The sequence below is a fragment of the Columba livia genome, chromosome 2 (genome assembly GCF_036013475.1).
Source record: "Columba livia isolate bColLiv1 breed racing homer chromosome 2, bColLiv1.pat.W.v2, whole genome shotgun sequence".
Lineage (NCBI taxonomy): Eukaryota > Metazoa > Chordata > Aves > Columbiformes > Columbidae > Columba > Columba livia.
The window spans coordinates 71,904,352-71,932,261 of NC_088603.1; the positions used below are offsets into that span (position 1 = coordinate 71,904,352).

Sequence of the window (27,910 nt, forward strand, 5' to 3'; positions counted from 1 at the left end):
ATTGATTTTAAATCTCAGACAACAGTGTTGGCTACACAGGAAAAGCATGGCATCTTAAGATACATATAGGGCCATAACAAGACCACATTTTGGTGCAGACCGCATGAACATAACAGGTGACAGTTTAGGAGCAGCCAGGAAAGACTTTTGCTTCATGTCCCATATAGAACCTTTTTTGCAGGTGTCCTCTCCTCTCTGTCCATCTCGGCATCATGACTAAACTTCCGTTTCGAAGACAATCGCCTGCGCTTCAGCGGCGACGGGGGAGTTGTGCTTGCGGTGCTGTTCGGATCCTTCTCGTGAATCTTCATGTGCCTGAGCAGGAGAGGGGAAGAAGACACTGTCAGCAGAAAAATCAGGGTGGAAGGTCCGCGTACATTTTAATGCTGATATGACTTTTAAGGTTTGCCTTTAAAGGATAGCAGCAGAGATCCCATAAACTGGACTGCACTTCTGAAAGACAGCTGGGGCACGGCCCAGCACGGGCTCTTTGCAGCGCCTGGGACCAGGCAGGGCCATGGCAGGGGGCCCAACAGTTCCCCCTCATGCCCCGACCCACAGCACAGCACTTGCCCCGCTACTGCCGGGCCCCACGACCATTGTGCCCGTCCCACATCATCCAAGAGGTCCTGCTTCTGCCTAATCCTGCACAGTCATCTACAGGCCCAGCCTCCCAGTCTTGTGGTGCTCTAGTAAATAAAACCCCATGGCTCAGCATCCATTTCTCTCAGTGAAAAAATCTTCAGCTGGCTCTCCTTGGATAGTTTCACACAGTAACCCAAATGGATCGGTATATGCCAACATCCAAACAACACTTCTCAAACACATTTGTTTCCTTCTCATTTGTGACACAATGGTGCACTCGAATATTGATTTTCAACTGCAGCTTTGAAGTCAAGATATATCTGGTCACGCTGCTCAGCTGCAGCAGGTTTGGCCTGCAAAACTCCCTGTTGCCAAAGCATGTTCACAAACCTGCTTCCCCAGGAAAACACTTGTTTCTCGTCACAAAGACCGTGGAAAGAGGAGAGGGACAAAATGGCTCAGGAAGCAGTCTTATGAATACCTGTATACCTGACCTGCTTGCCTCTCAGTTTTCCATATTTGCATCCTGAGGAAGGCACTGTGGTCTAGTTCAGAGCCATTGCCCTCGTGCTTGTTTTTCTGGGTACTAAAAGCTCAATGAGTAACTTAAAAAAAAAAATAGTAGGGCCTTTAGCCTCACTTCAAATTTATAGTGCTTTTGAAAAAAAAAATAAATAAAAAAGAGGCTCCTACATGCTATGGAAGTTTTTGCTTCTAATAGGTACAAATGTGAATGCAGGAGAGAGTTGCCCTTTGTCCATGACTGACTTCGAAGCAACAGAAGGGAGACAATGTTAATTGCATTTGGGCACATCCTTCAGAAGTCACACCCCCAACTCGACTCAGAACTGTGCCATTTAGCTTGACTGCACGCTATCATGTTCAAACATGAGAGAATGTTGTAACCTAGACAAGTGCTGTATGTCCTCATGACTGTTTGGGTGTTGTGACATAAAATCCATTTTAGCTGTGGATGCCAAGGGCACGATGCTTCAAGATAACACTGGACCGAAATGACCCATGAGCAGACTCCACTGTCTCCTCACACAATGTCTTTTTAAATGTTTCTTTTCACATTCTCTGACACTTTAAAAAAAAAAAAAAAAAAGGCATCTAAATTACTGTCTCAAACTACAGCCGTGCTCCTGAGGGTGTTATGTGAGAACAGCCTCAAGCCAAAAGCACCACACGTACCAAAACCAACGCAAGATTAAAATGTCTGTTTAGCTACTGCCTGCTTCCAATGCCCAGCAAGGCTGGGACTGCTCAGAGGGCCATGTCAACATGGGGAAAAACATGGTTTTCCCAGCCCCCAAGTAACCTTTACTAGTCACACAAATGGTGGATGGACACCAGTGACACCTGTCAGTCACACTGTGGGAGGTTGAAGGGGGAGAGAGCATCTGTGTGCAGATGTGCTCAGCTGGTTGGGTACAGTATCACAGAAGTGTTGCCGAATTTGTCTGACCTTTTTCCCTGCCAATCGCCCAACTGGAAGCAGGAAGAAGGCTGAAGCTCCAAGGGTTTGGCTCTCTCCAGGTTCAAAGTGACACAGGGAGAAGCTGGAGCACTGACACAGCCTTTGGAGCACAGAGCACTCACCTGCCTCGGCCCCCAGGTAGCCCCGCTGCAATAGGCACCAAAGCTATAATAACTGACTTATCCGCATTAATCCAGTGCTAGCTGGCCTCACAAAATCTGCAGGGAAGGCATCTACAGTTATTGTACTGCCTCATTGTCTTTATTCTCTTTCTGGTCTTTTTTTCTTTCCTCCTTATGGCACTTATTTAATGTGTCATGCTAGCTACGTCAATCCCCGAGTGTCCTAGGGGTGATAAATCAACAGTGTGAGGAGCAGCTGCCTGTATGCATGCAAGAATAAGGAAGAAGAAACCAGTTATTTGTTCAAAGAGTTTCTGTCCACAAGTGGTTGAAGATAAAACTAAAAAAGCATCTGGGAACAAAAAAACGTAGTATTCAATTGCACAGGCAAAGCAAAACTTGGAAGGTGGTTTGTTGGCCTTTTTTTTTTCCTTTTGATAAAGACTGCCTTCCAGTTTCCATGAGCTTTTGAAAGTGAAGACAGAGGCTTTTGCATGTGCCTCTCCGTCCCCCCACCCCAGGCACACACACATGGCCTGCTTGCTTAACCTTCTGGCAGCTTGGCTGATGCACAGCTAATATTACTTGGCCAGTTACTTTTTTGAGAGCTGGAGAGCAAAAGCAGTCAATCTAAATCACATTCACCCTGAAAACAAACGAATGACAAAAAAACCTGCTATGCATTAAGCGTGGGACTTTTTGTTACTACTTTCTTTTAAGGTCTCCTTTTTGCCAGTAACAAGCATGCACAACTCCTGTTTAGCAGCTACCCATGCAAAACAGCTTCCTTGGGACCGAGTTCTTTCCTCCTGCCGTTTGTCCACCTGTTGAACTCCGCCTGTTTTGACGGAGCTGCTCCTACCTGAGAGGGCTGCGATGGCACATCCACCGCGTGCCAACTGGAGAAACTGTTGAGATCTCCAGGTTAGTGTCGGTCTAACGTGGCACCTCTGCCTGGCGTGACCTAACGCATGCAGGCACAGCGGCTCCTGCAGTCCCTGGAGCAGTCCAGCCACGTTTGCAATAGAACGTGTGCTAATAAGGCAGCGCTTGCTGGCGTGGGTGCAGCACCACAGCGATGGGGCTTTGCTATGGCTGATGTCAAAGCCCCATCGCTGCCCCCAGCTTGCAGTTCTCCTTCCCGCAACACACGCCCTTTTGCCATGCCCTAAAAGCGAGGGCAGAATCCGTACCCACAGCCAAGGAATGTGGGAATCCCTTGTGCTTTAGTTTTGCATATTTGAAAGGAAGCAGCCTGAGCTATTGAGCTATAAACAGGAAGACACCCTGACTTGCACCTTTGACTTTTACTGTGTAGGTCGAATATCACAGCCGCTGTGATAGCTCTCTGCATGCAATCATTAAGGAAAAAAGGAAAATCCAAAACCAAAGCAGCAGGTTCCAGAGTTCTCAAAGAGAGTCGCAACCTGTCCATGTTACAGCCAGCAGGTTTGTTCCTTTGGCAGGTTAAGCAAGTTTCACTACCTCAAGTCAAGGGTGGAGAGGAAAAAGATTACTAGAGCTACAGCCCAAGATAAGCAGCAAGATAAAGCCAAGCAGTACAAAGGATTGATACAATCTTCATCTCTCTCTTTTACTCTGCAACATGGATGTCATTCTGCCTGGAGAAAACATCTATCACCCAACTTCGTTGAACTGCAGCAGATGCCAAGTCACATCCACATCCACAGCCTTTCTTTTAAACACTCCCTTCACCAAGGCTTATTTCACTTAAAAAGTTTCCTAACTACAATTAACAGGGGGAGAGGGGTGAATATTTGTGTCTTATCCTCCTTTAGAAGAATTTGCCTTGATTAGATCTTACATGTAATGCTGAAAATGCTCGATCTCACTGTTTAGTCTGCCAAGCTACAAGGAGAACAGGAACAAAGCTGTGCTTGGAAGTTATTTTCCCGTTGTGACTATAACAACGTATTTTGGCCTGACAACACTGGCATACTTTGAATACGACAGCCAGGCCCATCAGTCAGCCTGGCTTTCAGCATCCTACAATGATGAAGGAAAATGATATGACAGTCATCAGTTCCAAAAAATAAAGATATACACTCAACACTTTAAGTGAGAATGTAGTGCAAATAAAGAAGGGCATAAGGACACGCACAGAATCGCTCATATTCAGCCACAGACACAGGTTACAGTAACATGTGCCAGCAGCTCTGAAGTGTTCCCTGCTGCAGCTCAGAAGAGAGCCACAGCCACAGCGGATGAAACTTGGCTTTTTTTCCTGATTTAAATCAATGAATTGTGGCTCTGAGCCATCCTACAGAGCAACCCAAGAACAGCAGACAAGCTGGGGAAGGTACAGAGCCCTAAAACCTGCACTTCATGTGGTGGTTATTAGTCTCCCCAGCACGCATGCAAGTACACGTACACTTGGACAGTACTGAGGGTGGAACACTAAAATGCAACCGCAATACACAGGATGTAAGGAAGGAGATAAAAATTTGAGCTTAATACTAGGGAGGACTCCCTTGCACTAAATGGTAGCTAGCCTTGATTAACCTCTCCGAGAAAGTGGTGGAACTCCATTTAAAACAAGACCAGACAGAAAGCCAGAAGAATTTGCAAAGAGTAATCCTGAAATGGAAAGAGGAAATTAAGTCTTTTCCAAACAAGGTCTATCCACCTCTGAACTAAACTCTCCGTGTTTAAGAACTGCTATGCAAAAAATGCAGAAAACTTGCTACACACTAGGCTTTTTGCGGCACAGCTGTGCGTGAAAAAGCTCCCCTCGTAATCTCTTCCCTCCTCCTCACACAAGGAATTTCATAGGTGAGCCAAGAGGATCCAACTGTGCTACGACCATGTGCCAGTCAGCCCTCTCAACAAAATCACATTTCTCAAGTGCTTGACTGCCTTTCATTCCATCCTCCCCATGAGAATCACCTTCCACTTCCCCTCTTTCTGCCGTAACTTTCCTCTCCCTCTAACCGTCACGTGAACGGGATGACTAAGATGATACTGCACAAGAATATCCCCAGCTTCTTGCCTTATTTTTTTTCTTTTTTTAAAACAAACAGGCAGAAAAAGTTTTCAGCCCCACACTGTAATGCAGAGAGTGATTTCAGAAGGGTGAATATTCCACCAGAACAGTAGCAAGTGAATACTCTGGTACTTTTCATTGAAGGATTGAGGCTTTTGTAACAATAAACAACTGCAGAACTCAAGTGCCTTACTCCTTTTTCTCCCCATGGATGGTGCTGGATCAGTGCCTAAGGGAGGTGACTCATAGGAGAGAGAAAAAATAAAAAAGCATGCGTCCTACTGAAGTGAAATGCAGCTCCTGCTGGTCACATCCCAGTCTTTACCGCATATCCAAAAAGGGCTGCTGTATTTTCTTAATGCCGAGAGGATTTGCATGTTGATCATATAAGCTTTCTGGAGGTCCCGAAACAGGGCAGCCTACAGCTTCAATGCCAAAACCAGAACGTGGGCAGGTTTTGACTGGCTGGCTCAAGGCTAGAATGAGGAGTCATAGCATCTTGAGAGAGGCAACTGCAAGATGCAGCTGCTCTGGGTCCCACTGAATTAGGAATAAAACCAGGAGCTCCTGCTTTGCATGCAAATAACCCGATCAGTGCCACTTTTGGACTCTTGGAAAGGAAGCATCCCTCAGTGTGCGTGGGAATCCCTCATTTCCAGCTCTGGGGAGAAAATCCACACTGTAACTGCACCCTGGGTTTCCGTGGCTGCTGACATGCTGCACATGCCTAAGAGAAAGGGCCTGCCTGGCGTGGACACCCGGGCAAAAGGAAGGAAGGAAGGTGTGGAGCAAAAGGGTGTATCTGCAGCCTCTGAGCAGGGTCCAGGGTTAAGCCTCTCCCTTGTAACGATGGCAGCACAAGCAGTGCTGGCTTTCAGTCAAGAGAGGTTTATGCCAGGTAGGTCTGATTAGAAGGAGCAGCATGTCCAGAGGGGGAGCAGCAAGCAATTTCACTGAGGCCTGCTTGGGAAAGTCCCAGCATCTAAATCAAGATTAATTCTTGAGCATAGGATCCAGTGCGTGTATAAACACCCTCCTCCTCCCTCACATCTCCACGCCTGTGGAAACGCAGTTGGGAGGCCAATGAATCCGGGCATTATCAGTCCAGAGAGATCATCTGACAGTATCAAGTTCAGGTTCTGGCTTCATATCCCACATATTATCCTAAGTTTCTCCACTTTACCACTAGATGTACCCTATACTCTACTGTATTGCACAGGGCTCTTCCTCATCCCACTCATGATTTCTGAAAGTGTGATCACAAAATCAAGAGGATGATCCTCATGTATCTGATGCTTATCTAAAGAGAAGGGAGCCACACATCCAACCATTCAGAGACTAAGAATAAAATCGGTGCTTTCCATCCTTTGCCTTATTTAAAATATATATATATATTTTTTTTTCTCCAACATAAAGAGTTACTCAGGTCCACCAAGCTAGTCTGGGAAGAACTCAGCCAGTTGGATCCCTAAGTACAACTTAGCTGATAAAATTACTTTACCTTTGCCACTGTTTTCTTCCCTGAGATCTTTCACTTACATTTCCGCCTTCAAATAACAGTAAACAATCTCTGAAGAATCAAACCTCCTACAATCTACAGCAAAGACAAAGCATATCTATAATTCAGAACATGACCAAACACCTCTGTTTAACAAAACCCAAAAGCCTCCTTTGTCTAAGCTTCAACTCTGTGTCACCATATCAGAACGAACAAGACTGCAGGATGCATCCAAGACAGGCTGAAATTTGGACCATGACATTCTTCAGGCCTCATGGAACGAAAAATGGCTCACAGAGCAAAAGAAGACGGCATTCAAAACTTAACTGGTAAAATCTCTTTTCAGAGATTTCTATGTCACATTGTTTTTGCCACTGTTTTAGTTTCATTCTGCTTAACAAATTTTACTTGAGCCCAAATTGTCTAGAAATGTAGGAACACACAGGGAAGTCCTCCTCTAAGCTTCTGCCATTTAGCATGGGAAGCAAATCCTAAACAAAAAGAAAGGGTAGCAGCAGCATTTTTAGAAGCAATCACTTAATATACTGCTGCTAACCCTCTCTTTAAAAGTCTCGTGAATATGACTGGAACTTACCTCAAAAGTGCAGTAACATTATACCCTTGGGTTAAAGAGTTTAGTCAGTTGCTTGTTTGTTCGTTAAAACATGTAGAGAATCTGTATTGACAATGTATTTCCAGTGCTAATTACCAACATCACCCACTTAAGAGAGCAATCCACTCAGCCCCTGCCAGTTGTAATCACAGGAACCAGAAAGATGCAGGTAATTTTGTAAATCAGACACCATCTGTATGTGGATGAGTTTGTTTGTCTTCTCTTCTTGGCTTGTTTGCTATCTGTATCCTCAAAAAAACCCCAAATGACCCCAAAAGCCCTCAGACACAGATGCATGCTTCACATCAAGTTAAGAGACACTGGAATACCAAAACCATTGGAATACCAAACCCCAAAACATTTGGGGAACACCCTCTTACAACTGTGGAGCAATCTCAAAACAAATTTCAAGTACCACCAAATATTCTAGTGGTAACCAGCGCTGAACGCTAGTGTGGGATAAACAAAGAGAAGCTGAACAGCAAGACACCTCCACGGCTATGCAGGTAAGAAAGCCATTGCAACGCATCCAGAGAAGGAGCAGGGTGGGGCGAACGGGTCTGGGGAAGGCTCAGATTGGGAAGGGCTGACTCATTTTAGCCAAACTCAGCAGGAGATCCCCAGCCAGCGCTCCCCTCGGCACCCAAGCGCTGCAATCTTGCCGGCACAGCGGCGCGGCTCGTTATCCTCATTAGCTCTGTGTCTCTCAGGGCTAAGGCGGCCCCGGCGAGGCTCCCGGCGCAGCGGTGTGCGGCAGCACGTGGGTGCCGCAGCCCCCTCGGCATCCCCCCGGGAATCGCTGCCACACAGACGTGCCGTAAGCATCCCCCCAAGTTCAGCGCGGGCTGCCGTGCTGTCTGCCTCCCTGCGCAATGAGGTTCTCCCAGCAAAGCAAAAATAGCCTTACAGCGGGGCGGCAGACGGCATCATTAGGATGACATGAGTATTATTATTTAGATCCACCAAGACTAGAAGGGTGCGCTAAGGCTGCAAAAGCCTCCTGTGATTATGTTCAAATGACAGATTAGAAATCCCTTTCCAGCTCTACCCGGACAGTCTGCAAAGTTAACCAGTGCCATGCAGCTGCCAATACATGATACCTAAGGATATATGATACACACACATGCACACAAAGCATGTTGTATTTTTAACCTAGAATAAAATTTTGCTTTGCTGTGAATAAAGGCAAGATGTAAGCATGAGTGAGAGGAAAGATACTGATCTACAAATCCAAAGGGGAGGAGCGTACCATTTCTGAATAATTGTGCTGTATTCACAGATATTTAAGCAACTACTTGCTACAGAGAATCAGCAAGTTCAAACAGGCTGAGATTGATACAACTGCATTCCCAGCTTGGCTCAAAGTTACTCCTGTTCCCTACCAGTAGTGTTGTCAGGACATCTCAAAGGAAAAAAAGGAGACAAATATTTGCCTGATGATGCTGTGACAGGGAAGTGATTCAAAGCAAAGCTTCCCAAAGGATAGCAAAAAAAAAAACCACTTTCATTTGCAGTTCACATCAACCCTTGCATAAGGGAGGGCAAAAGAGGACGAAAATGCAGCGTGAGTGTCCCAGTATCACTTCACCAAACTGCCTGCCTGCAGTCTGCATTAAATTCAGACCAATGCCAAATACTGCAAGGAGACTTTCAAGCTGTAAGAAACCCTTTCATAACGGACACTACTAAAAAAAAAATCCCTCTGAGGCCCATGAGGGTCTTTCAGCTTGGAGACAAAAGTTTATTAAAAACAATACAATTAAGCAGGAATAAAGGTTTTTTTAAATGTACTAAAAACCTAGCGTGGGACATTCTGAACTGCTGTTTTCTTTCATCTTTTTGGAAATTTGTGTTTTTCAGGCAAGTCCTTTAGTTATCATGGTATATAACCTTAGTCAATTACTTCACTGTTGATTTTTTAGGAAACTTCATATGTAAAGAAAACAGTAAGGACAATTAGAGCAGTTTTAAATTTTAGCATCTGGAAAAAAAAAAAAAGAAAGAGAGACGAAAGAAAAAATAGAGAACGGATGTCAGAAAGGGGAAAAGTTTTATCCTTAAGACCAAACACAGTTGAAGAAGTCCCAGATACATCCTGCCTCCCCTCCAAAACTGCACTCCTTCATCAACCAAGCAAACATAAGCCCTGGCTACTTCCCAGGACCAGGCAAAGCCCACAAGCAGTTGCCTCCCTCTCGCACTCCACTGTTGAGCAATCCTGATGGCACACAGCACAGAACAACTTGCTGCGTCACACAGCTCAGGAGGAAAAAATAGATGGCCACAGCAACGCTGGAGACGCCATGCAGATGGATCCGAATGCCTCCCCCCAGCACACACACACACGCAAGCAAGGAAGCTGCACCAGATAAGAGAAGCACATCTTTGCTAAAGCAGCGTCTCCGCATCACCGTGGTATCAGCAGTCACCATGTAACTGGAGGGGCAAGGAAGTAAGAGGTTATCACCGCGCACACACAACTTGTGCAAACTTCTCCCAGCGCGGAGGATGGCATCCTAGCAAAAGAGGTTTCACGTGCTCAGCCCATTTCCTCTCCTGTTCCTGAACATGTGTTCCTCCTTCCTCAGCAGCGGTGATCTCAGAGCATTCCTCCGCTGAGCAAAGAAGCACTAGGAAAAGGTTTCACGTCTTGTTACATGTCTGTTTAGTCAAGCGTATTAGCTGGAAACAGGAGTCCCTGCATGATTTGTGCTACTTTACAGGAGTCTGGGAACTTTCGTCCTCAACTGAAATTAATGTCAGTGCAGTCTATGAGCGATACGGATTGCTTTACTCTCTTCACCCTCAGTGTGAAACTACCAAGAAAGACGACACATTTAGGTAGCTTGATGTCAAAAATGAGCCACACAGAAGTTGTACACCTCCTCTCTTTTAAGACATCTTTCCACATGTACTAGAAAGCTGACTCCAAGGGTTTACCAAAAAATTGCTAAGAGTGTTTAGAAAACTTCAGCTAAGAGAGCAGCCTGAACAACTCAGCATAGATGCCCTCAAGAAACAGAAAGCAGTATTTGCATATTATGCATTATTTACCAGTTGTATAATATAATGGCACTGCTATTTTAGAGACTGTGCCTTTGCCTAAGCTGTGTGCATCATGCAGGTGGGCACTGTGGCTCAAAAACCCAAGTGAAAGCCCCTTGCTAAGCCCAAATGCCAAGATCCCTCTCACCACCTTTTTTTTTTTTAACAGCTAGAGAAGTTTCTCCAAATGCTGATAATCTACTACTAACAAATAGCCTATTTTTAAAAGAGGGGAGAAAAGAAAGAGGAAAAAATCCGCTGACCCTGAGAGGGGGTACGTTCTGCAGTTTGCTGGTTCCAGCATGCTGAACTAGAACAGGTTGAACAGGTTAGATACTGGGGGGAGAAGAGGTAAAGCTGGAAGACATACATTAAAGGTGGAACGACAGAAACCACAAATGCAGTTTGAGGTAGGCTTTTTCCTCATTCTCCTCAGTACTTGGCCCAGGAGCCTTTTCAGACAACAGGAGGAACAGAGTGATCACACATTCATTAGAGAAGCAATGCAGGTATTTCTGACGTGCATGCACAACAGGCTGAGCAAAGATTACCTTAACATACAAACCCTCCCAGCAAACTTTCTCACCGCCAGCATTTTCTACACAGAATCACCCAACCGAAGTGCAAGCTAGAAGACAAATCACCAACCAAAACGCCAACAAAACAACATGTTACTTGTTAACCTTGAGAGCTAACATGCCTGCAAGAACTGCTTTAATGTCAGGCTTACAGCAAAGCACTAAAAGAACCTCAACTCCCTGCAAAGATTGCCTGGATTTTCTAGTGCTTGCTAAGTTAAGGCTTGTATTTATTTTGTAGCTCTTCAAGGTGAGACAGGGAGGTAACATCCCTGAGAATACTAAACCTTCAGAGGAGGTGATGTTCCTGAAAGGGAACTTATGCAGAAAGATCAAGGTCTGGCGCTGCCATGTGCTCTGCAACTAGAGTCTAATCTGTCAAGTGGCTTGTGCTCATTTGAACTGTGACATGGGTAACAAAGCAGCACTAAGCGACACTCAATACGCTCTGTTATACCGAGATTTATGTTATTGCCCATGAGGAGGGCGGTGTTACCCTGCTACGTCAGACCACTTTCCCCTCGGCACAAGTCGCACCAAAAACCTATAACTTAGTGAGGGCAGCGTGTCCCCTTTATTCTGACGGCAGAAAACCAAAACATAAAAATCCACAACCTCACGAAGCACAAGACCAGACTTAGCTATTATTTAAAGGCAACACACACAAAATCTAGGACTGAAAAGCACACTGAGGTCTGTCTTACATTTAGGTACTGAAGAGCTCTGCAGATGCAAGTATAATGTTCCTCATTGTGTACGCTTTGGTTCTCAAGAACAATGGAGCTAATTAAGGTCTGCGTATAAATCTTAACTCTGCACTTCCTTGCTTCGCTTGATTCTAATCAGATCTCAGCATTAGTGTTTTTGTGTTAACTTCCTTTGCTGTTCTTTAATGATAACCGAAGGGGGACACTGTCCAAGGCTACAAGCAGCATCTAACATGCCTGAAAACATGGCATCTCCTTTCGGCTTTGACGGCTCCCAGAGCTACTGTCACACAAGAGCTCCTTCAGAGTCTCTTACCGCTGAAGATATCCATGGAGGGCTTTCTTGGAGCACCCTGTTTATGAATTATGTGAATGAAATAGTTTCCACCTGGGACCAATAAAATACTGTCGTCTTCTAATTCTCATCAAAGACACAGAGAAATAGACTCTTAACACTGTAATTGTTGAAAAAGCCTGATTTTTTTCTTTCTTTCCCTTCCTTACTTCCTAATTTTCTTAAAAATGTGGGGATCCCAGCAGAATACCAAACATTTACTCTGGATATATCTGCTGACAGAAGACCAAAAAGCTTCCCTCCACCTTTTTCCCCATCCTTATTTACAAAATGTATCAGTGAAAATGTAAGAAACATTTTTTAGTTAGAAAGAAAACTGAAACAGCTATCACATCTCACCTGTCTCCTACAACTACAGTCATCAATTATTACAGGAAGAAATTAGTCCTTTGTGTTCGTTATCCCTGCTCAAGAATTAGGGCACTTGCATTTGCTGAAGCTTATCTTTCACTAGCATGCTGACAGTGGTTAAATCATCCCCCATGTATAAGGAATGGATTTGAAAGCCTGTAATACAGCCTGCTTCTTCATATTTAAGAGCACTGCCTGCCAATTACTATGTCGAAATAAAAGCTCCTTAAGAGATGACCAAAGAGACATCTCCATTGAGCAAGACAACAAGAGAGGGCCTTTTGACATGTGTGGAGTGTCAGTCATTTTCAGCGTGGCAAGTTCACCAACTGCTTTCAGCTTCAAGATCTTCTACGTTCAGTTTTTCAAAGCTAACCCAACATTTATCACCCAATTTCCACTTGGCCATCTTTACAAACCACCAGAAACCAAACCATGTTGTAATGAGGCAATTCCTCTCCTCTTCTGGAAGAAAAAACAAACCAACTCATCATCACCTTTGGCTATGCTCTGCCTCCAAAAACTCACATCTTAAGCAAACGCCAGACTGCACATGCTAGACTGCAGAGATCCTATTTGTACTTAGAGGCTGGGCACTGTTATTGCCCTGCACCCTACAAAGCACACACAACGTGTTGGAAGCGGGCCAATACCATAAATAACACAGGAGCAATTCACAGGTGGAATGCAGAGAGAGGACGGATTCAGCCAGATCTTGAGGACGCTCTGCATGCTGAATATGTGCGAAGTCGCAGGCAGCCTGCACGCATGCCTGCCCATGAAACACAGACCCATGCTAAAGACAGCGGGGACATCAGTAAAGCGTACACATCCCAACCCCTGTGCCTTTATCAGGATCCAACACTCATCTTCCAGCCAGTACGTTACAATCTTTGACACTCTTCATTTGCCAGTGAAGAGGGCCAGTTAAAACATCAAAATTCACAGGTTACCCTCCAGCTTGCTCATTTTCTACCTTTCTCAAAAAACTCAGTAATGTATACACACATGAATCATTGTTTAAAGACGACTTAATTTGAACATCAGAATAGTACCATACCTGATAACTAAAACAGCTGTTTGTTTCTCCGCAGCACATTAAAAGGGGAAGTTTGGGAAAATTATGTAGCACTGAAAGTAAGACTGAGAATGAAAGTGCCTTCTTAATTAAAAGAAAAAAATACCTTCTTTGATAGGACCCTTTGTAAGCATGCTTCAAAGCATAGCTTCTGCGATCCAGATCTTCCAATTTGAGTTTCAAAGACTTCTGCATGTGGTTGTTGCATGTGGTGTTTCACATGTGCCAAAAAAAAAAATCCCCAAACTCTGAGACCTGTTCCTGAGATGGTTCATAAACAGCCTACAGCTACCTAAGTAGGATGTAAATAAAAAGCCATTACGAAGAATTTTTCTAGGTATGGGGTAACGAAGGGAAAAAGAGAAAGAAGGTAGATAGCTGTTATGTTTTGGTTTCATATGGAACATTTCAGTTAGTTTGCATTACTGCACTTATCTGGAGAGTCTGGTGAACATCAACCATGGACACTGCAGTTTCATTTACCAAACTGGGGAAACTGTGGCTGAAATATATATATTACCCCATTTGCTCTTTTCAGACTTGCCGCAGAGCCTTTAATAGCTCCCCACTGGAAACTGGCAGGAAGGTCATTTCTTGCCTCCCTTCTGGCATTTATATCCTATTAACATTTTCAAGTTGCATGGAGAGCATGTCTTTGGCAGGGAGGAAAATGTGATTTTAAAGTGACAGGCACAGACGATCTTCAGTCACAGAAATGGAAAAGGAGCCGCTGGTGAAGTCTCCTGCCCCAAAGGAAACGCTTTTGGAGCAAGTGGAGGCATCACCCTTCCCCTGAAGCCTGATGCACGTTCCGCTGGAATGCAACAGAGTAAGTCAAGCAAAGGCTTTTCTCTACCTCAAGGCCCCTCACTAAGCCACCACCACCACTAAAACCCACAGCAGCGGCCTAACTCCTCTGTCTGCATTTTGGGGAGATGCAGTGGTGGAGATGGAATAAGAGGCTTGCAACCTCCTAATGGTGGCGGAGTCTGGACCCAAAAGGGCTCCACAGAGTTGGTATTATTCACAGATAACTCCAAGAGAGCTACTTTGACAGTACAAATGGAAAGCTTTTAGTAATTGCAATCTATTGATTTGAAACACTACTTTGGAAATCCCCAGCTTCTTCAGAGCTACAGAAAACTCTTTATATACCCCCCCACACACTTCCTTCCATAGAGTTTATGCTCCTGCTGGAGATCTGAGAACAGTCAACTTTCATTTACTCTGACTGAGAGAAAGCCACAGTGTCTGTGTCTCTAGCGTAAAAGTGTGAGAATGAGCATATCCTAAATTGCAGATTTTCTTATGTACTGATCATTGCAGTACCGTTCCAGTCATGGGAAGTTTGAACTCAAAATTACTATGACCTAACTCCTTCCTCCAAATTCCTAAAAAGCCCCAAGAAAACAACACCCCAAGTCCCAAATCAGTCCCTGATGCTAGAAGGTTGGCTACTTCCAAGACAACATGCTCTTGCCAGCACTGGTCAAAAAGAAATCGTTGTGAAAAACTCAGCATCATCTCCAGCTCTCCTCCTCCAGAGCAATTTCAGCCTGGAGAAAAGGAGGCTGAGGGGAGACCTCATTGCTGTCTACAAGTACCTGAAAGGAGGTTGTAGCATGGAGGGGGTTGCTCTCTTCTCCCAAGTAGCAAGTGATAGGATGAGAGGAAATGGCCAGGAAAGGTTCAGGTTGGATATTACGAAAAATTTCTACACAGAAAGGGTTGTCGGGAATTGGAACAGGCTGCCCAGGGAAGTGGTAGAGTCACCATCCCTGGAGAGGTTTAAAAGGCGTTGAGACGAGGTTCTTAGGGACATAGTTCAGTGCTACAGTTAGGTTAGGTTATGGTTGGACTTGATGATCCTGAGGGTCTCTTCCAACCAAAATGATTCTATCATTCTATGAATTCCTATTCCTGATACTGGACACTGACAGATCTCCCAGATATCGTGCCAGATTGCAACAACCCTCCCCAAACAGAAGGAGCAGCACTGATATGGAGGCAGTAAGCCTGATGACAGATTCAGAAGAATGAGAAAATCAGCTTTTCGTGCTGGACATTTAGCACTCTCCAGAGACCTTTGCTCTCTCCAACAGTGACTGTCCCCACAGCTCAGGCCATTCCTGAGCGGTCTGGCAGCTGTAAGAGAATTTTCTAAGATGCCCCAGGCTCACAGTTCCCCGTTGAAAAATCCTGGCCAGGAGTCACCCTGGTCAGAAAAGGAAGCAGGTTTTAACCTCCTTTTTCTGAATGGTGCTCCAGAAGAGAACCTTCCCCCTCCACCCGTGTCTGCTGTGCCCATTCAACTTGACTTGTTGACAAGGAGCCAAAGAGCACAACAAAAAGAAACAGGACTTTATGTGAGAGGCTATGACTCATTTACAAATGAAGTGTCACGTATTGTGGGAGTCAGGAAGGGCAGCATCAATTTCACAGGTGAGAAGCACATGCACCACCCAGCACAGCTAGAGTACCTCAGAGAAAAGGTGGGCAGAGAATAGCATTCTCACCACACAAAAAGTCTGGCTATTGCAAAAATGTTTAGATGTCATGCAAAAGAGAAAAAAAACAAGAGCTCTGGAGGGTTTTTTTCTCCCTTAATAAAGTGAGGGTAGAGAAAAACTGCTTTTGATGGAGATTATAGGCACTTGAGAGTGTAACAAGATGATATTTTCTAACCCCAAAAAGCAACAAAAACTTGTGTCCTTCCCCTCTCTGCTCAGCTGAATGTCTAATGACCTGGCTGCTGTGAGGTGGAAAAATGGATCAGAAATTTCATCCTGTGATGGAACAGCAATAGGCACTCCTGTGGCACAATATTTCCCTTGGACTTTTTCCCATAAATGCCTTTTGAATGTCTGGATTAAAAAAAATACCATAGACAGTTAAATAAGGGCCAGAACAAGGCAGAGGGGGAGAAAGATAAGACAGGATGTATGTAGCATATGCCTACACATTTTTACCCCCATTCAGATACTGTCAGACTAACTTCTCCCTTGCTTCTGTCCCGTGCACTACATTTGCTGTAAATGCAGGAATGCTTGGGAGGCTCCTGCAGGACCTTTATAAGCTACGTTGATTCTTTGGTAGCACATTCATGAGTTTGTGCTAAACCTACAGAATCTTTCTCTGACCCCACACCCTGTGCAGGTCTTCAGGGATACCACCATGCTGTTTGCCAGACTTGGGTTATAAATCTTACCCTCTGCTGGTTTGGGTATATATCTGTCACTTCTTAGATACTGTAGTACAAAAACAATGCAAAAGCAGAGAAAAATGGATGTGTGTTATCATCCAGCTGGACAGCTGGTACAAAAGAACAGACACGGCACCCCCACGAGCAAAGCCTGTGGGAGCTGCACACAAGGCAGGACCTGGCAAGCAGGTCCTTGCTCTGGGATCCTGAGGCAGCAGCAGTTTTGAATGTGCTGTGAGAGGCATTCATCCACAGCACTGGCAGCCCATTGGACCTGATGCTACAGCTGAGTTTGAGATGTCTATGAAAGAATTTACTTCACACCATCTTAAGACTAGAAATACCTGTTTCAGAAGGAGGCACCCGGTGGGCAAAATGAACATCTTCCTTGTGAGTGTGCCATAACACCAGATAACAAATTTCATTTCACTTTGCATTTACACTAATCTGCCTACTTGCACATTTATGCTTTCCACTTTAGCATCATGATTCACTATTATACTCTGTTACAGCAACAAGAAAAGGTTATTCACTGAAAACCAATCCAAACCAGACCAAAAACAAACCAGTGGCACAGTCCTGCTAACCACTATCCTCCTTTAGTAAAACTAGACTGTTTCAGTGTGCTCAGGATCTTACCCATCATAGGCCTGTGGTCACTTGCTGCAGTGCCACCAAGCTCAGTAACAGGTTTCTGCAGTGTCCCACCCATCTGCTGTGGCATGGGCCTACAGAAAAGGAATTTTACAGAGCAGACTAGAAACTGTCAGATGGAAGTAACTTTTAATAGGAAGTTTTTTCCCTGCATGAACATAGGTCCTTCTTAGTGCGGTGAGTAAATACAGCACTCCATCCAGGTAACTTCAAGCAACATCTCATTAAAAGAAACATTTTAAACCAAGCAATCTTCTCACCAAAAGTCTCTGATTGGTACTCACTTCTTCTGGGCAAGTCACTCAGCCTGGCAACTCTGGCAAATCTACTAAAGCACCAGAAGAGTTGCCATATGGGGAAATCCCCATGTAAAGGTGACTACATCAGCATCTGATAGGCCTGAGTCAAGTCTCAGGGGAAACCTCCCTCTCCTGCTTCTGGGAGAGGATGAGCAGATGCCCAGCGAGCAAAAAGCCAAACCAACCCCACCAGCAGCCCTTCAGCCAGCAGCCCAGGCTGAGGACCTGGACACAAGTGTTCCACCACCCCAGAGTCCTGGCACTGGAATTCACCCTTGGACGCTGACAGCAGCACCAGCTACAATTCAGCAGCTGCCCTGCCTTCCCCACAGCAGACAGAATAATGACCCAGTCTGGCAAACATGTGGCTTGCAACACCTCTGGTCAGATGAGTCAGACAGTGATGTATTCAACACCCAAGGCCAGTATCTCCTCTGAACGTCTTTGTGTCTCTCCCTTCTCATTTTACACCTCTCTCCAACTCTCCCCAATTCCAGTCCAGTAAAAGCTAAATAAATATGGAATTACAAAACTGCACTTCCTCCCGTTTCTCCTCTGTTTTCACAGAATGGTTTAAGCTGGACAATATGATACAGAAAAGGTAAATCCGCAAGCAGCTATTACTTCCTTTGTGCGCATTACATTATCTTTCCTATAGTCACCAAAATCACTCCTTTCATTCCACCTATAGCACACTGGTTGGAAAATGACTGGTAACAATCAAGGAAACAAGATCTCTTCCCTCCCACACAGAATCAGGCTGTAACCATCACTCTTGTCATTTTGCTTATAAGCTATATTCCTTTCCCCCACCTGTCTTGCAGTTTCTTTGTAGGTTGTAATCTCTTTGATATAGGGACTAAAACTACGTGGGAATTCACAAAGTCTTAATCATCTCTGAGGTGTTCCACCCATGCAAATAAATGAATACAGAATCGGGGGATGAGAGAGGGGAAGGAACATCCATGTGATTTAACATTTTGTTTCTCCCATTGACAACTGTACATATTGCTACATCCCTATGAACGAAACTGCACGAAACATGTTTGGCAACCTGGGTTACAGAGAATTTCTCGATCTGTAGTGCAGTAAGTTGTCTACAGGACAAGCAACTACTGATGTATGTATTTAAAAATGAGATCAGTCATTCCAAAAAGGCATCTTCACAGCAGCACTCGAATATCTAACTACAATAACATACAATACCACAGATGTTCCAGTAAAACCATTTGCATCCACAACTCTGAAGCTACAAAATTAGAAGCTTTTATACAGCTTGGCTTTATGTTTTTGTCCTCAGAAAAATCTATCCCATTTCTCAAAATAATAACAATAAAACAAAAAAAAGGAATACTTCTGGATATCTGTAACAACTCTTATGCAAAGAGAACTGGAAGACTTTTCTCAATTCTGACTTCCTTCCACAACCTAAGCATCCTAGTAGTTGCAGTGTGTGTGTGTGAGTGTGTGCCATGCCACACTTGTACATCACAGCCCACATTTTATGCCCAAGAAAGTGTCTCTAGTCAGCTTGCAAGTCCTTCCAAGGAAACAAAATAGCCCCCTACCCTGTAATCCTTTCCAAACTCCTGGGTCACGGTCAGAACTCACCTGTGCATGTTTCCATTGGTGGTGAAGGACTGTCCACATACTGAACATTTATAAGGCCTTTCACCTGAGTGCACCAGCATGTGGCGATCAAGGGAGCTCGCTGAGCTCAGAGACTTTCCACAGATGCTGCAGGAATGGTCTGTTCCTCCAGTGTCAGTGTTATGCTAGAGAAAGCAATGATGTTTTTTCATTGAATGCCCCTTCTGAAGTCCCAGTAAAATAACAAGAACCATAAACTTCTTAAAAGCAGCTTTAAAGAGCTACTTGGCACAATACCTTATATAAAGGTGTGCCCTGTGTATACCTCTCCTCCCCAGCCCTCCCTCAACTCCAATCCCACCCTTCGTTTTTAACTCCTTCATGCACCAGCACAAGTAGCTGTTTCATACAGCCTGCACCATGCAGCATGTCTGCTGGGTGTGTGGCAGGAGGGGATGGAAAGGGATTCAGCAACAACCCATCAGATAAAGGGTACCTTGAGATACTTTAAGCTGTGCAGTGGTTTGGGGATGGGGGGATGGTAAGGGGAAAAGAGGAAAAGGATGTAATTACAAAATTCATGGCAGAAGACACTTGAAAACAAATACTCTTTAAATATATTAATTTTGAACTGACTGCACAGTAAGAATACAGAAGTAAACTGCTTCTCAGTGCATATGCAGGCTTCTATGGGCATAAGAATGCATTTCAGGGCAAAAATATGGCCATCAGTTACTGTGCTGTGTGTACCACTCGTTCTTACTTGCATTCAGAGACTTGAAGATTTCTTCACATACCAAAAGAAAACCAGGAGAGTAAGAAAAAAATTAAGTAACAGTTACAGTACAAGAGGGAAGAACTGAAGAAATAAGTATCTAGTGGACTCTCAGTGGTGAACCACAACCTTAACATCCAAAGCAGAACCTTCTGACAGAAAGGGCCAAATCTCCTTATAACATATGCATATATTTCAAGAGGAGCAAGAAGAGGCCTGTAGCTCACAATGAAGTGCATCGTCCATTAAAAAAAACGTATTTTTAATTCTGCATCGCAAAATTGCTATGCCCTGTGAAGGACTGAGAGGCTCTTCTACTCTGAGAGAACTTAAAAATCTTGTCTTCCTGGTTCTTAATTTGCATTAGCAATAAAAGGATCTGTACTCAAACAGGATAAGAAAACAGGACTTATGCCTCATGATGGAAGTGGTTTTCCGGATCCTAGGGATACCTTAAGCTATGCAGAAAAGGACATACATCCTTGTCTGAGCCACTGCAGGAGGAGTGATGGGGAAGGAAAGGAGAAGAATTACCCACCTCAGGGTTGGGTTTGTGGGGTTATTTTTAAAGAAAATGCAAGAGGAAAGCTAGAATAAAAGCAAAACAATTGAATAAAGTTATAGTGAAGCATCTCTGGTTTGCACATGGAATTTTTCACCATTGCAAAATGCACGTTAGCAAACCAGACACTCTTAACAAAAAGTAAGAAATCAAGAGCTGGCACTCTGCATACCTGACGAATGTGCATAGTTAGCTGGTGCTGTGTAGTGCAAATCTTTTCACACAGAGGACAGGTATAGGAAGACTTCTCTTCTTTTGTTTCCTGTGAACAAAACAAACGAATCAGAAAGAATATAGATATAAACAAACTTGAAAGCTATTACTGCTGGGGATGGAAAAAAATATAATCCATCCGCAGTACAAAAGGCCACTGCTAACAGAACAACTTGCACATATACATTTATCATCCTGATAGATCCCTCAGGGAAGTTTCAGAAACTTCTGAATTTATAAATAGGGGCCATTTCCACTACCGTAGAAGTACAGCAGCTGTTTTAACAGTGTATGGATACTTAGCAGTAGCAGTTTAGGACAGGAAATGAAGGCAATTATTGTGACCAGCTCAAACTGCCAGCAGGAATTTAGGTGAGCAGAAAGTAATTACTGGAATACCACCAGAATATGTGGGCAGATGCCACTAATCTTCCCAAAAGATCTTTAATAAATGCAAGTCATCGGGACTTCAGGTTTTCTAGTCCATCCTGACAGCAAGGCACTAGCTCGGTTCCCTTTTCTAGGGGCTGTATGTTCTGCTCCACAGCTGACTCAGAAGGAAGAACGGCGTTTACTGAATCACCAGCACCATTTCCCTTAGCATCCTGTGTTTCTCCTGGAAGCATCCCATGCAGGCACACGGGCCAGGCCCAACCCTTCTGAAGCTTGCAAGATCTGATGAGATCATAGCGAGAAAGAGGTGACAATGCAGGAGTGTACGTGACTCAAAAAGAACACATTATGAACCCGGTTATTCTCCACCCAGGTGAGAATCAGGAGTAACTGTGGTCAAACCGTGAGTGCAAACAATGAAGCTGAGTGGAGAGCTCAGCCGGATTTTAAGTATGCCCTTGAGACACTGAGCAAGCTGCCACTCTTTCAGCCAAGGACAAAATGGCACTCCTGAAGGAACCAAAGGTGTTTGCCTGAATTGTCTGCAAGGATGGCTACTGCATGACATACAGGGTATTTTCAGCACCTCACTAAGAAGCCCAGGCACGGCTTCGGCACCAATGCCTTTATACTAAAAGGAAGACAGTTTGGCGCCAAAAACTAAACCTCAGTTTGCTGTAGAATGATGTAAATCTTCACCAGCTAGATATCCAACACCCATTACCTACGTTTTTTGGTGACAAGAGTACAAAAACCATCTCTGCATGACCGATGGGAAGTATAACATTTATGCCAAAAACACACACTCTACTGAACCTCTTCACTGGCTATTTTAAGTATCATAAGTAAAAACATGAAAACAAGGAAAAACAACCAACCAACCCCCCCAATACATCAACAACAACCAAACAAAAAAATGCAGCACCCTCAGTAGCTCTTTGGTCAGGAGGGAGTTGATGGCTATGAGTGCATCTGGATCATGTTTTTCCCTCTCTCCACACAGCTCTTTTCCCCTCATCAATTCAGAAGCAACAACTCTTTCCAGACTGTCAGATGTAAGCATTTGTGGAGAACACTGAGAACGACTGACCTGAGCCTCTGTGACAAGTTCTCTGGCATGTTAGGAAGAAAGGTGCTGACAGAGGCTTTTTTAAGTCTCAGTAAAGGAATATCCCTTCCTACGTGATTTGGGGAACCATTCTGGAGATTCCGCTATCAAAAATCTAACCCTGTGTTTTCAAAACTAAGGCCATGAAAGTTTTCTATTAATTTCAGTGACCTATGGATTTGGATGAAGAGCTACTTTCCCATTTTGCCCCAAGTAATCAAAACTTCTGACTTCACTTCTAAAAGGACCAGGACTGCAATGATTAGGGTCTCCCACTCCTCCCTGTGGTTTCTCTTGTACACCTTTTTCTAACTGTTTTTCGAGGCTCTCCATCCTAAAAACTCTCCATCCTAAAACTAATCAGTGCAGCTCATGCACGTGGGCCAAGGCTTAACATACTATTACTCGCAAAACATCAGAAAGCAAGCAAGGCTGCCATTACGAACACCCCAAGAAAGTTAAAATGCATTATCCCAGTGCCCCCCACTTTTTATATACAAACATATAATTCACACATGTGCATTCCATCCTACTTATACAACTGTGATTTTACTATATGCAACCTGTCTGTGGAGTAATGTTCAGCTCCAATTATACTGCAACCCTGTTAAAGTTGGCTCAGGACAGAGAACAAACACGCTGTGCCGTGAGGAAAATCCCTGCAGCTGTGCTGACAGTTTAGATGGTGTTTAATCCCCAGGGTATTTCTGTGAAATTATCAACCTACTACTTTTTTTTGCCTCCTCTTTTAAACGAGTGTTGCAGTTCTACAAGATGCGCTTGATTGTTTCAAAGCCTGCTTTCTAGATTGCCTGCTCTTCCAATCAGCAAATTAACAGAAGATAGAGTACGTTACTGGTTCACCTTGAAGCAAAGATCAGAAACACACTATAGCTCAGCCAGGGCTGATTAGTATTGGATCTGGGGTTTATTATTAACTAAAACCCAAACTTTCTCCAGTGGTCACATAGGGTACATGCCGCATACCCTAACACAGCTCAAGCAAATCCAGGGTAGCTACAACAGGAATGCCGTTGACTGACTCAATCAAGACCAAAAAACTTCAGCATCCCTACTGTAAAAGCACCCTCAAGTACTCACAAATTTGAAACACAGCACTCAGCTAACCCACTGGAACTAGGCTAGTGAAAACGCGCTTCCTGAACCGAAAGATAAAATTAACAGCTAATTTTTGAGCTACTCTCCCTTTAGTAAGTCAACCTGGCACAACTGCTCTGCATTCAACTGATGGCAAATGCTTTTGGAATTGTGCATTACGTCTATTTGTTTTTCTCCAGCTCAAAGAAACACGTTTGTCATACTTTTTATTTTCTTCAAGAGAAAAGTAAAGGAGAAGTTAAAATGGATGCAGACTGATGTGAGAACATGTTTATTAGACTATGGGTAGACTAGAGCCAAGATAAAGTCAGCATTATAAAGAGAACCATAGACTTTAGGACAAAGGTTCAGGGCAAAATGTTCCGCTGCCAACTCATGGGAAACAGCAGTCAGATGCAGAAAACTAGCTGACTGTTCTTATCCTTGAAATTATAATAAGGGGCACATTCTGACCAGAATCTGAGATCTGCATGCTGCTGCGCACTGTAACAATTCAGTGCTTTCATTCTGCTACACTGAAAGTGGGAATTCGATGCATTAGAGGCTGCTAACCAGACTGATATCCACTTAATATTTCACATCTCACTTCTATTTTCTCAGTAATGTAGCCATTTGCCCCTCTGGTGATAACGATCTTCCAGCCTAAAAACAAACAGGCTATTTACTATGTTTTCAATGTATTTGTTTATTTTTATGCTGTACGAATCCCTCTTAATCCTGTCACATTTACTCTTGAGCTTCCTTTGATTCGATGCCCATCGAAATATCAGGTGGAATAAAGGTCACTAACGCTAATAAACTTCCCTGAAGCCAAACCACATGGTGTACCGGCGGACAGCCGTGTAATAGCACTGCCACTGAGACTAGTCTGAACTCCGATGCCTCACTTCACATGATGAAATCAAGGAACCAGGGCAGCCTCTAAGTGGAAACACTGCAAATAAACCTCAAAGCCAGCTGCTAGACAATACAATCCTACAAACACATTTGCCCACATACTGCCCAGGCTCTTCATTTAACAATGTTCATTTACAGTTAATGGTTTTTAACCCCTTTCAAGCAAAAAAACTCAAGACAAGTCATAAGTCTGTCAACTGGGCAGCTACTCGGCAAGCTATTAATAAACTACTATAGGAACATCACATGAGTCATGCCTCTCAACCTTTTTGGTCTCTGTAACATCTTGATTCATTTACAAATTCTCTGTGCTTCCCTACAAGCTCTGAAGTCAAATGGACTCAAGGATTTGGGGTATTTCTTGCTGTTTTGGAGCACCTTCATTACTAGGGCTTGGCCCAGCAGGAGAAAAACATGGATATAAATAATCGCAGCTTTAACTGATATGACTCTCTCCTTCTACTTGTTTAGATCAATATTGCTATGAACTGGTGCCATCAACTGGTAAATGGAAAAAACCTGATAAAAGCTTCATAGTTTTATTAACAATGAAGTAAAAACACCTTACACTACACATTTGTGAACTGTGAATCCTGATGGATGTTTGTTCTAGCACCACCTTTAACCTTCTGTCACTTGGAGCCTCCCTAGGGACAGCTGCACACCTCATGAGGGGTCCCACAGAAGGGCTGAGCCAAGTCCCCTGCCACGCCGTTCTGCTCCTCTCTGAGGTATTTATTTTCTCTTCGGCTCATTAAATGAACTGGTGCCCCAACAGATCATGCAAATGCAAGAGCCTGGAGAAACGATGCGGTGGGCAAGAACTGGCAACTCTTAGGTGGCTTTGCCTCTGCTATTGGCATCTGCTAGACCAGCTCACCATAGCATGATATCGGAGCTTGTGCTCAAATGTTTTACATGTGAATCCAAGCAAGCAGATCCCTTCAATTCCCAGTTTTCTAAAGCTATGTTCTGGAGAGCCACCAGAAAACATATACAGAAGAGCAATGGCAGAGGCAAGAAATACCCATTAAGGGAAAAAAAGGCAAAAATATCAAAGAAACATAATTATGTCTTATCACTTCCCATGCAGCTACTTGTATCCCCTTCGCCCTCCCTGCATTTGGGTTTACATACCTGGTTCCTCCTGCCAATCCGATTTGGTGCAGGAGACTTTGAGGGGGATTTGACATTTTGAGAGTTCCCACCATTTTCAGCAATCTTCCCCACATTCATCACTGCTGACATCATGGCGTCAATGGAGGACAAGTCTGCTCCGTCCAAACTGTTTGGTGAGCTTGGTGATACCTTGTAGCTGCTTAAGCTTTCCAGCTGCTCCTCTGGAATTAAAAACAAAAGCACACATAAGAGTTTCTAAGCCATCTGAAAAAAAAAAATTAAGCACCACAGTATTTTCAGCTGCCTCTAACTTTCATCACATTCTGCTGGATCATCATGGAGCACAAGCAGCTCATAATAATTGGAGTTCTTGTAACAGGAAAAGTTTATCATATTGGAACGCATAGGACAAGGTGTACATTTCTTCCCACAGGACATGCACATTATCTTCATTTTCAACTTTAATTCAGTATGGGGCTTATAGAGTCATTTACCTTAAACTCTCTCACTGCAAAATGGCATCATTCATGGTGCCTTGTGATAACCATGAACTAGTAGAGCAGTACTGATGAAGGCACATTCAAGCAAATGTGTTTTGAGCAGAACTGCACAATTAAGGCATTAGTAACACAGTGCAGGGTACTGGGTTCTCTTTCTAGCATAGCTTAAGCCAACTCGGTATATGAAATAAGCTAAATTAGCAAAAATCCAACCAAAACAAACCCCCAGATCCCCTCAAATGCCTCTTTACTGCCACTGCTGACATCTATGTAGATTCTTTCTTCTTCTTGGTCTGCCAAGCCACATTAGTCCATTAAGGATATGTGTTACACCCATGGCTAACGCCACAGCTAAAGCTGCTACATTCTGTGTGTAGCAGGGATGCTCCTGTCTCAGATACCGAATTCAAAACACACCTAACATATCATCTCTGGTTTCTAAACATACAGACACATCAAACACACAGTTAAGGCCTTCCACTTTCCTCGAGTTTGAAAAGGAAATTAAACACTCCTTTTGCCCAAAAAAAATCTCCCAAACAAACACCCTGCAAGTGTATTGCTCTGTCACCTCTGATGGAGAGCACAGAATCTTAATGTGTGTTGTGAGAAAGTCACTGTAAGCCAAGTGGATGTGAGGCTGAACAAGGAGGAACACGTTTGTCTGCGAACATCTGATCTCTGCATAATACTGTCTTTGGAAGATAAGTTTGAGCATTATAAACAGGTGTTTTTTTGAGGCTAAGTAATGTTGTGCCAAGTAACTGGGAGCCAAGAAAATCTTAGTTTGGAAGCCTGCAGTGGTAGTTGAGTATTTATGTGCCCATACTTCTGCTTAACCTATTTTGTACTTTGCAGACAGATAGAGGTTAGTGATGTGGAAAGAAATCTATGCACCAGTGCTTTCTGCTCAATGTATCTTATACTCTTCACACAGATAAGGGGTATGGATAGGAAATAAATGTTTCAACAAGCCTTAATCAATGCCCTAATTTACAGAGTCACATAGAGCTAGTCAAACCAGTTACCTTCATTTTTATCCCCTGATTGACTGTGGCTCTCTTCCTGGTTGCTGGTCTCCTCACTTAGTGTAGTCTGTACAGTAGCGTCTGGCTCTTCAGCCTCTTCTTCAGCAGCACCCTCGAGCACTACGCGAGGGAGAATGGAAAAAGAGAAAGGGAGTAAGTTTTTCTGGAAGCCGTTTTAGCAAAATAAGACTACAGTCCTTTAGTTTGAGGGCTCCCCCGACCGGTACGTAGGTCTGAGGACAGAAGCACGGCAACAGTGCCAGTGCAGCCCAGTCCCAGGGGTGGCTGGACACTGGGCAGGGAGATGGCGCTGCCTCTGCCAGCAGCAAAACCCAGGCAAATAAAGAGAAGAAACCCTCACCAGCTGGGTCCCCAGGATTCAGCCAGCATAAAAAGGAGGAGGGAGAGAAGGAGAGAGCAAGCTAGCATATCACTGATGGCCGCAACATTTGTTTAAGAAGTAGGAAGAATATTCTGCAGCTGGAGAATTTAATTAATTCCGTTTCATACACACACTCCTCTCCCCTTCTCTTCTCGGAGGATTAACATACACTCCAATACATGAATTCATGGAGACCTTTTTCTTCCTTATAGAAGTGGGGAAATGACTACTGAGGTTTCTGGGACCACATTCCTCACACCCACTGCCCAAGGTTTCCAGATGAGTTGAAGACATAAGCAACCATCGTACGTGCCAACAGAATTTCTCCACACCCCTTTCTGAAACCACAAACTTATCATGCTATCATTGGGGTTTCAGGAAGGATGCCTGTTCTGGCTGGAGAATGACAGGGCAGTTAAACATCATTTTTAGAGGTCACGGGGAACGATCGACGCATGAGGAAGAGAAGTTCTCTGCCCGCGGCACCTACGGCTATAGCCTCTGGAAAGGGTTATTTGTAATATGGAAAAATACTGATACATTTTTAATGGATAAATACACCTTTATAACCTCAACAAGCAAAAAAAATTATTTCGTTGTGGAAACAAACACACTGTGGACATTTCATAATCTCAGATTTACAAACCACATCC

The 27,910-nt window shown here is 43.9% G+C and overlaps 1 protein-coding gene across 9 annotated transcripts in view; it reads right to left on the reverse strand.

Annotated features, from left to right (window-relative positions):
* Positions 1–27,910, reverse strand: part of RREB1 (ras responsive element binding protein 1) — a 126,336-nt gene that overhangs the window by 41,081 nt on the left and 57,345 nt on the right. For all 9 annotated transcript variants that reach the window (XM_065052459.1, XM_065052463.1, XM_065052458.1 and 6 more), the window contains 5 exons: positions 26,876–26,995; positions 25,366–25,568; positions 20,671–20,760; positions 19,183–19,346; positions 171–315 (listed from right to left, as the gene is read on the reverse strand). In XM_065052459.1, coding sequence (XP_064908531.1) covers positions 171–315; positions 19,183–19,346; positions 20,671–20,760; positions 25,366–25,568; positions 26,876–26,995 — 722 coding nt within the window. The remainder of the gene's footprint in view (positions 1–170; positions 316–19,182; positions 19,347–20,670; positions 20,761–25,365; positions 25,569–26,875; positions 26,996–27,910) is intronic.